Below are 15,369 nucleotides of genomic sequence, written 5' to 3' on the forward strand. Positions count from 1 at the left end.
CGGTTCATGCTATCTGTTAACAAACTAACAAAGGATTCTGGATTGCACAGACAAGTACATTTACAACTTGGACGCTGAGTCATAGTCAAGCATTTCAAATGATTCCAGCAAAGATTACATGAGCCTAAGCACCACAAATGCTGCACATCCCACAACAAGTGCAAACAGAAGCATCATTCTTTCCCTCTCTAGTTTCCTAACTCTTTCATTCACTGCTGCAACTTCTTTCTCTTTCAGTTGGAGTTCTGCTTTCATAGCTAGCACCTCTGCAGCATGGACATTGGCAGCCTGCTCAAAATTCTCTCTTGCTTCAACTAATGCTGCCGACAGGTTTATCCCCTCCCTTCTTAAACGCCAAACCATGTCCCGCAAATCACGAAGCAGCTGCTGCACAAATGGAGTCGTGGTCGATTCTTCAGCCCAGGCGAACATATCACAACCCCCATCCTACACAAGAAAGACTGAAATTCATGCCAATGGACAGAATCCCAAATTTGAAACAAAATTAAGGTGCATTGGTTTGGCTTACCCGGGATCTCATGCAAATGTAGTACCTCCTCCCAGGGTTCTTATCGCTCCAAGAAATCCACAGTGGTGCCTTCTTTCCGCACCGGCAAAGGAACGGCGGGAAGTACTCCAATGGCCCCTCCCTATACGGTATGGGCGACGAGGCCGGACCCCATCGATTCCCAATCGCGACTGCGACGATGACCGGCTGGACGCCCCGCCGGACTGCACGGAGCTCGTCATCTTCAGCTCCTCAGCGCTGCAACCACGTTGGACGACCCGTCGGACCGCACACGGAGCTTGGGTGCGGCGGGGTCGGAGAGGGAGGGGGTTATGGAGGTTGGAAGTGGAGGATTGAGAGGGCGGCAGGCGGATTGGACGGGCTCGCCGGGGATGCGGCCGGGATTTGGCCCTCCGCCGGCGGAGCTAGGGTTCGGGAGGGGAAAAAGAAGGCGGGGGGGAGAGAGAGGGCGCGGGTGGGTTTTGGCTGCGGGGGGCGGCCGACGTGGTGGCGGGGTGACGTGGAGGCGGGGTGATGTGGAAACGGGAGTCCGACGTGGCTGGTCAGCGTGTCAAAACTGGGGAAAATGGAGTACGGGGGTTCTTCACCTGGTTTCAGCACTTCGGGGACCTTGTATGTGTGGTTTTGCACTTCGGGGGGCTTTTTGGACTCTTTAACAACATCGGGGTAAAATGGACTTAATCCAATCAGAATTCAGAAAGGAGCCGTACAGAGAGCCAATCATCGCTTCAACGGTCGAGGGACACCATCATGGTCGCTGCTGATCAGGTCCCCTGTCTCGCTGTGTAGGCTGCTGCTGCAGCAGCAGCGCAGCCAACAGCAGGAAGCCAGCGACCCCGAAGGACCGCGGCCAGCCATACGGTACCCATCCATGGTCGAGTATCAAGCACACCGCAGTTCAAGCTCCACGGTCCACGGAAGGTCGGAAGCACACACGTCACCGACAGTCGACGTGCTGTGATTGGGGTGGGCTCACACGGCGGCAAATCTCTACTCGCAGTTCTAGAACACACTGCAGCTATGGAATCACTCTGTTCAGTTGGCTGTGACTAGTGGCTACTGTATTTGTTGTGAGAGAAAAATATTGCTAACTGATTGTTGCTGATTTGGTGTGAGAGAAAAATATTGTTGGTTGGTTGCTACCGAACAGAGCGAATATACTCCCTTGTACTCTCCTATCACACTATGAAACATTTTACACCGGAGTTGAGGCCGGAACAGGGCGCAGCAGCTAAAAATACCAACTTTGTTCATGCATCCAGCTAATTACACAGGCGGCAATTATTCCGAGCTCTTAAAAGTATGTAAACTACTAGGTTGCTACCGAGTACAACTGACGAACAAAACTCAACTAGCTGAAGCCGCCATGACCATGAGTGCAGGCGGCAGCCTGCCTCCTCCTGTGCCTCCTCTTGGCGAGGAGCAGCGCGTACACGACGAAGCCCATCTTCTTCCGCCTGGGCTGGAACTGCTTCCGGGTCGCGCCGTCGTGGTCGATCCTCAGCGGGGAGAACACCTCCACCTTCTGGCTCAGGATCTGCCCCAGCGACACCTTCTTCCTCGCGTGCGCGGCCTTGGCGGCCTCGAGCTCGCGGTCCAGCTTCATGCTCAGGATCTCTCCGATGGACACCGTCTTCACGCTCTTCGGTCCGGCGGTCACCAGGCTCAGGCCGTTCACGTCGTACATCCCGGAGCCCGCTCGCCGGGGCGTCGCCGCCGCCGTGTTCTTGAATTTCGTGGAGTTGCTGTTGATCGGGCGCCAGTTTTGGATTATTTGATCCGACCGCAGCTTCCGGAGCGTCTCTTCAGCTGCTAGCTTTGCCTTGTTTGCAGATTCTTCCCTCTTCTGGGCCTCCTCCAGAGCCTTCCGGCTCGTCTCAACAGCTGACCTTGCTTCCTCTACTCTTTCCAAGAGTTCCAGCTTACACTGGTTTGCCTGATCTAGCTCTTGCATTGCCGCGTCGATTTTCTTCCTAGCCGCACCGTCCACTTCTTGTGCTTTGAGCACAAACATAGAGTGCTCCTCAGCTGAGAGTGTGACATCGGAAGTAGTAGTTCTCAGATCCTGCCCGTTGCTCAGGTTTTTCATCTCTGCAGCAGCAACAGCTTCTCCACGTTGCGAAGCTTCCTTCAATTTCTCGGCCATGACGATCCTGAACTGCAGGGTCTTCGTCTTAGACCTTGTGTGCTCAATTGCAGCTGTTAATTCATAAATCTCATTCTTCAAATCCTCTGACACCTTCCTGTGCTTCGCTTTCTCAGAATTTAAGTGCTTCATCTGCAACCAGATTTCAGAAGGCTCAAGGACAGGTTGTGGAGCTTTTACTGCTTGCAGCTGCGCAACGGTTTTCGTCAAATCTGCTTCTAGTGATGAAGCCTTCCCTGGGTTCGACTGTAACCTTTCACGGGTTTTCTCAAGCGATGCTTTCTCCTTCTCTATCTCGCTCTTTAATATGTTGACAGTATCCGTGTTAAGGAATGCTTTTGCCTGATTCAGCTTGATCAATGTGGTTAGTGGGGACTGTGTACCTTTTGCACTCTGGATTGGTGGCTCTATGTGGCTACTGGATTTTTGTTCGATAGCAGGAAGTGGATGCACCTTCCCCATATCAGCATGACCTTTCGCAACATTTTTTGTCTCAGTTGTTACCTTCTCTATTTGTACTTTCAAGCCATCGATAACCTGCTTTGTTTCCTGTAGTTCTTTCAAGACCTTAAATGTTTCCTTTTCCTTAACAAAAAGTTCCATCTCCAGCTTCACTGTTTGTTCCTCAACTTTCATAAGTTCTTCTTCCTGAAAGAAATTGTGTCCGTGAACAGAGTAAGAATACAGATTTTATCTATGAAGAACAGAAAAATGCATAGAGAGAGAACACATTCTTTGAAGAATATGCTAAAAAAATCTCCATATATATTATGAAGGATGTGGCAGTCAATAGCCAACCAAACAGCAATTGTATCACTCCTCGGTCCTCAATGTGCAATTTGTAAGAAAGCATACTTGGGAGAAAAAACTGAAAAGCATTGAATCACAGACTGAAAGACTATGAAATAACAGTAAAAGAGGAAAAATCCAATCGCCTTCTGATTCTTAAATCACATCTACAGAGACCAACTAGTAATGCAGCAGCGCCGCTCATGTCCTGTATAGGATCATTATATTGGGATGCCTCATGTGTTCGGCTAATGCCAAATTGTTGTCGGCATCACCTCCTGTACTCTTGTTTAAGCACTTCCACTCTAGTGCCTGTATCAGACGACACATTAATAGTAGTATTCACAGACCTTGATACAATGCCCAACAGCTTACTGGTGTTTTCTCCTCAACTCAGGCGTTAAAACCGTAACTTCCTCCAAGTTCTGACAAACCAAGACCCCAGGCAAATTAGCCCTGTGTTGAGGGCAAGTCCATGGGAAATGTCACTGATAAGAGTATATTGGACACTTGGACAGCGCTAGCCTCACAATAGGAAACACTAGCAAGTTATTTCCGCTGGGCGAAATATTTTAACTGTAATGATCTCTAGTAATTCATCTTTGCTAGTCAGTTAACCCTTTACATCCTGTTCTGCACTTCTGCTCCACCCTATCTCATGTGTTCCATTTCCAGGATACAAGCAATTTCTCAACAGGTTGTGATCTTGTGGACAGGCAAGGTGAGAGCCTGAGAGGCTGATAGACTGCGGACTGCTCATAATTCATAACCTAACAGCATCAAGATCCAACAGCGGACCATTATTCCTCGCCATGCCGGGCCGAAGAGGCCATCCAGCTTACTAGCAGTTACTAAATGCCATGATGCATTTGGTTCCCTTCGGCGCCAGACTGATCCCAAGTCCCCACGAGGTCACGTCACAATCGCCCACACACCACACCAACTTCGCCGAAAGGGATGATGGCGTATTGGCGTATGCCCCCCACCCCAAATTGAAAGCAAAAACCTAACATCAGCGGCCGAAACAACGTCGGAAGCTCGGAACACAACGAATCGGAAAGAATCTCCCCTCGCGTCACGAACTGTTGCTCCCTTCAAATCCGTCGAGCCGCGGCCAGTCTCAAACGAAATTGATCAGGAAATGTGAAAGCGCTTTGAAAATAAAAGGCAGCGGAGATTGGGGGGAAAAAGGAAAGAAAGCAGTGGAGAAAGCAGCAACCGAGCACGCCGCCGCCGCGCTTTGTAAAGCCAAAGTCCACTTCGGTGCTTTGCATAAACTAAAACCGGTAGCGGAAAGGCACGGGGCGGGGCGCGCGCTGCGTGTGCGAGGGCCGGTGGTACTGACCTCCGGGCGGAGCTGGAAGGGCGGCGGCGCCTGCGGGTGCCGCCACTGGGAGACGGCGGCGGCCCCGCCGCCGAACAGGTCGACGGCCTGGCGCACGGACCGGAACGGCGACGACGTGTCCACCTCCCCGCGCCCCCGCATTGCCGCTGCCACCGCCAGGTCCGCCTCCTCGCCGCCCCCCGCTGGGACGCCGGCGGCGACGGCGCGCTGCGCCGCCACCTCCGCCATGGCGGCCGCCCGAGGACACCGCAGTAGCGGGGAGCAGGGAGCGGTGCGGGGGGCGCGGGGCGGGCAGCGAGAGTAGTAGTGTCCTGGTGGGGCGCCCGTGAGCGCTGCGGGGTTTTGGGCCTCGGTTGTCCGTAAGCGGCGGCGTGCGGGTGCTGGCGCTCCTCGCTTTAGCGCGGCGTGGGACGCCGCAAACAACTGCTCGCCCTGCCAGGGACTCGGTCAGGGTGGTGTGGCGTGGGTGGCTAGTGGTTTGGCGAGCCCTGGGGGGAGTGCGTGCGGGACGAAGAAGAGATTTGGGGGGGGGGGGGGGGGGGGGGGGGGGCGTGAAAAACTCGAAAAAACAGCCATTTCACCCGTGCCCCGGTGGTGGGTGCCCGTGGCCTGTGCCGCTGCGGACGCTGACGAGGTGGGTGGGTGGGGTGGTCGCTGTTGGGTCGGTGGCTGTCTCGCCGTGCCGGTCGTGGACGTACAATACGTAGCCTGTAGCTGGGGGGCCTTCTGGACTGCCGGACGACGGGGGTTGATGGGCTCCTGTGCTGATCCGTGGATCACGCCGTGTCCGGACGGTGGAATCGCGACAGCTCCCCGGCGCCTAGATAAGGATCGCTCCGCTGAGCTTAACTAAGCGCCTGATACCACGGTCTCGAGTTAAAGAATCCTGCAGGCGCCGGACCTATACTCACATTGACAGTGTCGAGGTTTTGAACATTTGTTCTCCTGAGTTTTGCTTAAGCCTTCTCGTCAAGAAATTTGCATCGTTTTCCGGCATGATGAGTACCAACCAATCACTGTGTTCGGCTGGTGGGTAGGGTTCCAGCCCTACAGTAATTCTCTCTCACACCACTCCAGCTCCAGCCTCCAGCCACCAGCTAGTTAACAGTGTTTTTCTCTCACACCACTCTAGCTCCAGCCTCCAGCTCCAGCCTGCCGAACGCGGTGAATATCAATTTGCATGACAGATGCTGGTGGATCGACATGGCGCCTGTTTCGTGACGTACGGGTATCAGCCGCCCCAAAAAGGGGGTGGCTGGTCGCGGGGTCCCACGGGGACGGCAGATTGTCTCCCGCTCCCAGCCGCGGCAGACGTTGCTGCATGATTGGTTCTTCCTCCTCCGATCATGCGCCACGCCACACCACCCATCTCGTGCACCATGAAATGTTCTCTCCGAGCTCGGACAAATCGCGCGCGGACCCGCCCGGTGGGTGAAATCGTTCCCGGTTTCCAAAAGATTCACGCATGGTATACGTACCCGGGGGCAGAGACAAGACGCAGCGAAATTTTGGTAAAAAAAGTTACATCGGACACTGTAGCGTATTGTAGAACTTTTTGTTCGTTTGTGGTAAATATTGTTCTATTATAGGCTAACTAGGCTCAAAGATTCGTCTCGCAACGTACATCAAAACTATGCAATTAGTTTTTTTATTTACCTACATTTAGTACTCCATGCATGAGTCATTTGCTATATTTAATATTTCGAAGTGTAGGAAGTGAACACAGCCATGGTCATATTCCCCCACTTCCCCGTGACCGCGACGCGTCTACGGCAATGGGATCCAAAAGTGGCACTGCGCGGAGGGGCCAGGGCGGCCCAGATAAGGGCGTAGGGCCCACCTGGCAGCCAGCGTCACATGAGAGGAGCGGCGAGGGGTACAAACCGTCAAAAGATCCCCGTTCTTCTTCTTGCCTTGCCTTGTTGGAGTAGCAATTCTAGAGCGCGCCATGCAGTGATGCGTGCATGTCGGTGGCTGGATGCTGTTACCCCTGTGATTCCTGAATCCCACGCCAGTTAATTACATTTTTGCAGCAGTACCTTGAGCGTCGTGTCAGATTCATTAACCTTGCGATTCTCCCTTGTCGAGAGAGAGAGAGAGAGGGGGGGGGGGGGGAGGGGTATTCCTCCGTGAATGACCGGGTACATTAGAAGCATGCAGCCTTGTCAGAGTTCCGGAGCAAAATGCAAACGCTTCGGCTGGATCTACCCGAGCACATCCAAAGGGATTCCACTTTCGGCTGTTGGCTCGTCCCCATTCGTATACGGGTATACCATACTAGCTCACGGCCCTGCTCCCGCAGGCGGATAGGGAGTATGCTTCTCTGACGACGCTGGTGTCTCCGGCGCCCTGCATTTCTGCCCGCGTCGACGTGCGGTGCGGTGGTGACCACCCAAACGAGAAGTGGGTCAGCCAGGAACCTTTGGATCCGCCGTCCTCGCGCTCTGTCTCGGTGTTCTGCGTCTCTGCGTATAGTGCAGGAATAGTAACAGGAATACGTTGCGTCTGTGCAGTACAGTACACCCGTACGGGGTAGTAGAGTCGTGACTGGTACCATGGCGATGCATGCAGGGGCCAGCCGGTCTGATGGCCGTATTTGCTGCTGGATGCACCACGGACGGGCAATCATAAATGCCGGTACGAGAGCGCACTCATGCTGCCCCCTGTTTCTTTTTCCTTTTTTTGTTCTTGTTCTGATGTTCTCACGCTCTTGTGCTGACATAGGAACGACGTCCTGTGACTGATTCTGTCACGAGGATGATGCCAAATCTCGCGGCTCGATCACGCGGTCACGCCGTGGCTTTCGTTTCGCTTTTTCCCGCTATGAATGGGCCTCATGGACCATGGCCTAAACGGCTAGCTAAATTCCCAGTTTATTTTTGAAATATAATGCCCAGTTCTTACTGGGCTGGGCCATAACTGATTAACTGTGCAGTCTGTCCGACAACAGTCAGGTGGCGGGAACTCGCGGCCCATCAACTCTCCAATCTGTTTGTCTTTTTGTTTTCTTTTTCTAATTCCGAATCGCAGTTTTTTTGGGGAAAAAACCATCTAATGCTGGAGAGTGGTGACACGAGAATGTTGATTTGTGATTCAAAGTCAACCATATACATATAAAAGCCGACTTCGGACGTAGCACAACATAAGCTTGGGCCCATTGGGCTGCACACACACTCGATAAATATTTGCTGGCTGGCGTCCGTGGTTTTTCCCTTCCCCCGGAGGGTTTTCCACGTTAAATCCTCGTGTCCTCTATGATTAATCTACTGTGTTGCGTCGTTCATTTGCCGTCTTTTGTGTAACAGAGGCTGTGTTTAGTTCGCGGGAAAAAATTAAGTTTTGGTATTGTAGCACATTTCGTTGTTATTTGATAAATAATGTCAAATTATGGACTAATTAGGCTTAAAATATTCATCTCGTGTAAACATTTATACTGTGTAATTACTTTTTTTTCAAGCTGCATTTGATACTCCATGTATGTATGTGTCCAAAAATTCGATGTGACGAATACTATATGAAATTTTTTGAGAACTGGCCAAAGAAAATTTGCGCCATACCCCACCTGCAAGGTGGCTGGCTGAATAGACTTGCAGGGTATTTGCCGGTTTCATGGCACCGCGAGCAATTCAAAAGCTACGTATAGAAACACGTATCATCTCCAGTCTCATCAAAGATGAAGAAATTAATTAATTAAAATACAGTACGCGGCATCATGCTTGCTTAACCCCTTGGCACAGCCCGTGCGCGGAGCGGACGAAGCATGGAGGTGAAGAAGCCATGGTCCGCTCTCAGATCCACGGCTTCCCCTCCGACCGGAAGCCACTCGAAGGCCGTGATCAGATGGGCGAGGAAGTACTCTATGTGGAGCATCGCATACCCCATCCCGGGGCATATCCTCCGCCCTGCCTCGAACGGCATCATCATCGCCTGCGCTGCCTCCTTGATGTTGCCGATGGTCAGCCGCACGCCTTCTACTTCGCCGCCGGGCATGAACCGGTCCGGAATGAACTCTTCTATTGATGTCCACACCTATTTTTTTTCAGAAGAATGTTATTTAGTTAGACGAAACCTCAGGTCCTCGATATAAATTAAAATCCATAGAGTTGTAAATTGTTTGAGTTTCTGCTGTCAAGATCAATTTGCTTGGGTTTGTTGGAGCCGGCGGACTATATATTCAGTTTCTATACAGAAGTATAGAAGTCCATGTCAAGTCCTTCAAACTACGCAGTTGACTGAGCCTGGGCCCCCGCGTCGCTCTTCTAGGGCACCTCGGGCGGCGCACAGCCCGCCGCCGCCAGGCCCTCCCCCACTATCTCCAGACCTACCGCCGCTGGAGCTTGACGCCGAAAGCCCGGCGGAGGGCAAAGAAGGCGGCGGTAGGGACCTTTTTCTTCCTCCCAGTTCGTGGAGGTTCGGAGCGCGGGTGTAGGAAAAATGGCCTCTTATGCCACATTTCAATATAATGTTTTGGTGATTGATATAGACAACACAACACTTGGACTAATGCGATTGTTTAGATGATATCCTCAGGCTTTTAGGTTCAAGTGATGACAAATAGAAGGAAGGCGAAGCTAGGCCCGAAGGATAAGAATTGAAGAGACCGTGAAGAAATCAAGTCAAAACAAACAAGACAGAGACAATTTGCTATCACCGGTTAAACCGATGATGAGCAAATTGCACTTACCGGTGCAATGGACACAGAAGCTGAGGCTAGGGTTTTGCGTCGGTTAAACCGACAATAAAGAAAAGACATACGTCGGTGCAATGACTGAAGTGAAGTTAGACACAGAGGGACACCGGTTGAACCGGTGATGAAGGAAAAGTGAACGTCGGTGTAATTGTCCAGAGAGTTGGTTTTTTCGGAATCAGGTGACAGTTACATTCACCGGTTAAATCGACGATACGTCGGTTGATTGCCCGTACAAGTAACGGATAGTTTTTCAGTGGGCAGTTTACATTCACCGGTTGAACCGACGATGGCTATTGGAGGAGCGTCGGTTTAACCAGCATTACGTACTTTTTCTGTCAGCTTTCCTCCAACGGCTCTTTTGGGGTATGTGGCTATATATACCCCAAGGCCGGGTCATTTGGAGAGGTTGGAGACTCTGGAAGTTGTATTGAAGATCAACATCAACTCCATCCACCATATTGAGCTTAGTGCCACATTCAAGCTTAGAATAGCTTAGTGCAAGTCTGAGCTTGAGAAGCTTAGTGCTTGGGAGGACTTGATCTTGCGAGATCAACCTTGAGCAAAGTCTTGCTGTGGCAAGCAACCGTGTACTCGTCGTGTGACCCTCCGACTTGGTGTGGAGAGGCAATGACACTTTGTGCGGGGAAGGAGACCCCTTTTGGTGAGAAGCTCCGATAGTGAGGATGGTGCCGTTGGTGACGCTTCGAGAGAGACGGTGGCGGTGGCCTTGTCTTGGTGACTTGGCGTTACTTAGCCTTTGCTTGCCAGAAGTCTTGGTGGCGAACGCAAGACGGTGATCAAGCGAAGAGACTCGGCATCACACTTGTTCTTGGTGGACAAGTGGCCGTGGACGTAGGGAGGGACTTGGTGTCCTAACCGAACCACGTTAAATCGTGTGTCTTGGTGTCTTCACGGGAGTTTGCATATTCTCTCTCTTACCTCGACGGTGACTCCACGGCCTCGACGGCCGGATCCGACGTCCAGATGTGCGGATTCGGCGGGCTGGATTGCTCTGGTGCTGCGGTGGCGGGCAGGCTCGTCCCGGGCGCGGCTGTTTCTCGTCGTGAGGGCCTCCGGCTTCGACGACGGAGAGTCTAGTTCCAGGTTTCGCGACTACTTCTGGTGATGACATCTTCATCCTATTTTCGCCTGTGTCTTCCACGTAGTTCCAGAGGCTCGTGTCATCTTGGCTTCAATCTGCGGATTCTCTTACTCCGAAGACGGGTTCGATCTGCACTTCGTTCCAATGGACTATGCACGTATCCATATTGGCCACTTTGTAGCATGGTATTCGCGGCTGACGAGGCTACTGATGGTTTGCTAGACTTGGAGTTCGTGGCTGTTTGAAGTGGGCCAAGTCTGGTCTGTTTGATAGCAATGGCTTGGCAAGAAGGGGGGCAGCACCAGGTGACTTTGTCTATGTGGTACTTTTTCGGTACTAATTATTCGGTGCCAGGAAGAAATTCCAAGGTCTGACCTTAATTGGTTGTACCTGGCAATGGTCTTGCTGAAGGCATTGTTTGGATTCCGAAGAATTGCTCTCTAGGGTGAAAACCTATGATCTGACCTTAATTGGTTGGGTCACTGCAATGGCGGTGCGTGCGCGTACCGTTTTCACGTTGGTGGCGTTGTCTTTGGAGTCTTATTTGAAGTCCAAGTGTTGCTATGGTAATGAAGGAGGCAAGGAGCTGAAGATGAAGTTATATGTTGTAGTTTGCTACGGCATGATTTTTTGTCATGTCGCTCTTTTGTTTCTTTTACTCTATAGGCTGTGTACATCCTAATTATGCAGAGTCCGGGTTGGATCTTAGTATGATTGTATCATCTTGATGTAATTGTCTAAGATCAATAAAGCTTCCCTTTTCCAAAAAAAAAAGTTGACTGAGCCTCCCTGGTGTTTTATTATGTTACCAGTTCTTCCAGACAAAGATTATGTTAAGTTAAGCCTATTAACTTCTAAAATTCCTATACCTGCCCACCTTGACGTTTGCCAATCAACATGTGTGGGCACATACTTTAACCCTACGCATTTTTTGATGCTCGAATAAGATGACTCTTTATCCTAGCTTCTGCATTCCTGGCTATTATTCGATCCTGTTCAGGGAGGGGGTCCACAAATTTGAAATGTGATTGCGTAGAGATGCGCACATCATCAGAAGATTAAATTTGATTTTTACGAACTGGAACGGGATAGTTTGACTTTTGGGGGCTTTGCATGGCGGTATTTTTAGATTAATTGGATTCATGTCATTACAACTTTGCAACTTTTGAGTTGCACCGTTATAATTCACGTATTCCGAAGAATGCCATTACGTTTCACTCAAACCCTGAAATATGCTATTTTCTACATCTTCGATGATCTCGGACCCACATGCAGGCGTCGATATTACCGTAAAGATCAAAATGCCCCTGCTATGATCCTCTCTCTCTTTACTCACCGACATCCAACCTCACCTTCTCCTTCCGGAATAAAAGATTAAGCTGTTCGCATGATTGCTCATGGTCAGATCAAAGAGCTTCTGCTTTTCATCGTTGTGCAGCTTACTCTGTCTTTACTCTGACCGTAACCACCAACAATGGCGAATCACCTTTTCCAAAGTTTATAAATGCTACGTGACCCCATATGCACGAGTGAGAAGTCAGCAGGATACTAGATCCAAACCCCTTGGCTATTCAATTCAACTGCTCTTCAGTATTCATGTACCTGCTCTTCTGTACCTTTCGTTCTCCCTTGCCGTCCTTGCTTACCGCCGCTCTGAGAAACCAGGGCGCGCACAAAAAGGAGGGATAGATGGGCGTTGTTGCTGAGCTTCGCTTTCAGCACGGCGCCGAGCTACAGTGTGTTCCGGCGGTGCAAAAACGCCAAGACAGGACCAGCACTATGACGGGACTGTTTGGTGGTGTCCAGCGCTTCACTCTCGCCCACACGTCACTGTAGCTCACCGAAGATGGAGCGGCACTTGCAGCTGAACAGTGTCACCGGTGCTGCTGCCTGCTGGTCACGGTCCAGTGGAATTCACCATTGAACATCCAGTTCAGCGGTTCACCTTTCCACATCTCATAGACTCGTAGGCAGTAGAGGAGGCTCGCGCCGGCGTCACTGTTCCCAGCTGCTCCCTCTCGCTTGCGCTACGCGGAAAATGCATCGCGCCGTGGCCAGCGAACTCTCCCAGAAAGGTGCGGCACTGTATCGTAAGCCGCCCGCAAGTGACCCACCGGGGCGGCACGATATGCTGCGACTATATGTCGCGCGCGCTGCAAATCATGAAACCATCGCCTGAAGAGTTCCGGTTCACGATTTCAGCCCAATTATCATTTGGGCCCAGGTGACGCCGCCACTCCTCCTTCCTCCTCCGTCGTGCTCACGCCGCCGCTCGCCGTCATTTGTTGCCGTGCTAGGTTAGGTTTTCGGGGTTTGGGGTTCGGGTTGCCGGGGGGCGGCTGCTCACCACCGGCCATAGAGGGAGGGCCGGCGGCGGCAGGACGGCCCGGCAGAGGAGGCGGACGCGGCAGCGGCGAGGGCGCCGCCGGCCGGGTGGTGGGAGATGGCGGTTGAGCCGGCGCCGGGGCGGGGGAATCGACGGCAACGGCAGCGGTGGATGGAGGCGGCGGCGGTGGCGGGAGGCGGCTGCTGCGGGGGTTGGGAGGGCGGCCGGCGTGGGCGGGCTAGGGTCCGGCCGGAGCTCGCGCCGGTGGGGTGGGGGATCCGGCCGGACCCTAGCCCGCCCGCGCCGGTGGGGTGGGGGAGGGGCTGGGCGGCGGTAGGTGGCGGCCGGCGGGTGGCGGACGTCGGGAGGAACACGTTTTTTGCTTTAGGCGATGGATGTGGATCTCATCACCTGATGCAATGCCCAGCCGCGCCCGGCACGATCTCCCGTCCCCGTCCCCGCGTATAAAACCGCCCGCCCCATCGGATCGCTCGCCGAGGAGTTCTTGGATCGCGGCCGCTTCCACATCATTCCCACGCCGCGACGACCACTACCAACCACCGCCACCGGTCCACGCCACTTCCACTACTGGAAGCAGGGGATCCGCCGCGCTCGATCGAGGTCGTCGCGGGACGAAGGAAGGAGAAGATATGCCGGCCGCTCCCAGCCCCCGCGGCGCGGCGACGCCGCCCAGCAAGCCGCAGAGCCCGCTGCGCATCACGCACGACGGCGAGTTCTACGCGCGCCTGCTCACCAGGGAGTCGTCCCTGGGCAACCCATCCTTCCGCTACTACGGCGCGGGGCCCGGCGCCGTGCCCTTCGTGTGGGAGTCGCAGCCGGGCACGCCCAAGGACGCCTACTCCTCCTCCCGGATGATGCTGGCCGCGGGCGCCGCCGGCGGCGGCGCCCCCGCCATCACCCCGCCGCCCTCCTACCACCTCCGCGGCGCGCCGCTCGGGCACAGGGCCCGACGCCACGGCAAGGCCCGCGGCGGCGGCGGCAGGTACAGCGGGTGCAGGCTCAGGTGGATAAAGGTCGGCTTCATCGCCACCGTCTTCCGCCGCCTCGGCAGCTTCGGTAAGTCCTGCAGGTCCTCGTCGTCGTCGGTCAAGCCCTCGCCGTCCACCCGCTGGTTCTTCTCCGGCTCCAGCGCCGCCGAAGCCCGCGACCAGGAGTACTGCGGCGGCTACGACGAGCCCGCGCCGCCGCCGCCGAAGAGGACGAAAGGGGTGCTCTCCCTCGGCGTCCGGCCGAGCCCGTGGATGGTGCAGCTCTGCAGCGGCCAGCAGGAGCAGGCCGCCGGCTGGGTGTACGGCTGGCGCCCGTAGCTAGTCGCCCGGCCCTCCCGCCGCCGGTCGCTGTCGAGCGAACAGCGAAGCGCATGTCCGCCGTCCGGCCGGCCCCTGTCCATGAATGCGCGTGGTTGATCGGGGCACGTCGGGGCGCCCTAATTATTTAAGTGATCTGTAGGAGCTAATTGTTCACGCGTGATGGATGTTCGTGTTCGATCTGGTGTCCGTCACTGTTCTTGGAAGCAAGATAAGAAGATAAAGCTCTTCGTTCCGGTCGTTTAGTGGCGTCGTGTTGCCATGGCCGGGTATATTTGTAGGCAACGTATCTAGTGCAAATCAAGGATCTCGTGCAAACTCGTGCAAACCTATTAAACAAAGTTTCAAAAAATTCTGAAAAAAATCATGAATGTGCTTCTCAGCCTACCTCATATATATATAAAATTTCATGGTCAAATTCGTCTTACTCTAGAAGTTACAAAAAAGACAAATTTTCTGACAACAATAATGGTTCAAATGCATCTCAAATTTGTCTTTTTTGTAACTTCTAGAGTAAGACGAATTTGACCATGAAATTTTATATATAGATGATGTAATCTGAGAAGCACATTCATGATTTTTTTCAGAATTTTTTGAAACTTTGTTTAGTAGGTTTGCACGGGTTTGCACGAGTTCCTTGGTTTGCAATAGATATGTTCCCTTGTTTGTATGCACATAGTATGCATCTTGTGTTGTACCTGGTGTTGTCTAGCTGCCTAGCTACTGGTGGGGTATGCAATGCATCTTGCCGTCGATGGCGACTGGACTTGGACAGTACACGTGTTCCGAAACTCTCGGTGTCTGGAGTTCGTTCGTCCATCGGCATCTCCGATCGGCCGCGCTGCTGTGGGAGGTGCATGTAGCTCTGAACTTCTGAAGGTGCTAGCTACTAGTACTTCAGAACTGAGAACAGTGTCTCAGAGTGTCCGTCCGTTTCTCAGTAGCTACAGGCAGTGCTGAGAATCTCATCCCAAGATTGATTAGCTGATCCCGAGATTTATTCTCAGCTAAACTATGGTGTGTCAACGTGCCACGGCTTTTAGCTGGCGCAGGAAAACGTGATCAAATCAAGCGCTGCATGATGTATAGTAGCTGCTCACACGGACGCCTACAG

At 53.0% G+C, this 15,369-nt stretch overlaps 3 protein-coding genes across 3 annotated transcripts; 1 reads left to right on the forward strand and 2 right to left on the reverse strand.

The window, feature by feature from the left end:
- Positions 1–16: 16 nt before the first annotated feature.
- Positions 17–983, reverse strand: LOC120698368. Its single transcript, XM_039981935.1, has 2 exons — positions 530–983; positions 17–447 (listed from the first exon to the last, which is right to left on the reverse strand). The coding sequence occupies exons 1-2, from the start codon at positions 539–541 to the stop codon at positions 115–117; spliced, it is 345 nt and encodes a 114-aa protein (XP_039837869.1). The 5' UTR covers positions 542–983; the 3' UTR covers positions 17–114.
- Positions 984–1,678: 695 nt separating this feature from the next.
- Positions 1,679–5,311, reverse strand: LOC120698365 (WEB family protein At2g38370-like). The gene is made up of 2 exons (XM_039981933.1): positions 4,810–5,311; positions 1,679–3,323 (listed from the first exon to the last, which is right to left on the reverse strand). Exons 1-2 carry the CDS (start codon positions 5,035–5,037, stop codon positions 1,881–1,883), a joined length of 1,671 nt encoding a protein of 556 aa, XP_039837867.1. The 5' UTR covers positions 5,038–5,311; the 3' UTR covers positions 1,679–1,880.
- A 7,992-nt stretch (positions 5,312–13,303) lies between these two features.
- LOC120698370 (translation initiation factor IF-2-like) lies at positions 13,304–14,637 on the forward strand. The gene has a single exon (XM_039981936.1). It carries the CDS (start codon positions 13,323–13,325, stop codon positions 14,253–14,255), a length of 933 nt encoding a protein of 310 aa, XP_039837870.1. The 5' UTR covers positions 13,304–13,322; the 3' UTR covers positions 14,256–14,637.
- The last annotated feature ends 732 nt before the right edge of the window (positions 14,638–15,369 follow it).

This window comes from Panicum virgatum, chromosome 3K, assembly GCF_016808335.1.
Source record: "Panicum virgatum strain AP13 chromosome 3K, P.virgatum_v5, whole genome shotgun sequence".
Classification (NCBI taxonomy): Eukaryota; Viridiplantae; Streptophyta; class Magnoliopsida; order Poales; family Poaceae; genus Panicum; species Panicum virgatum.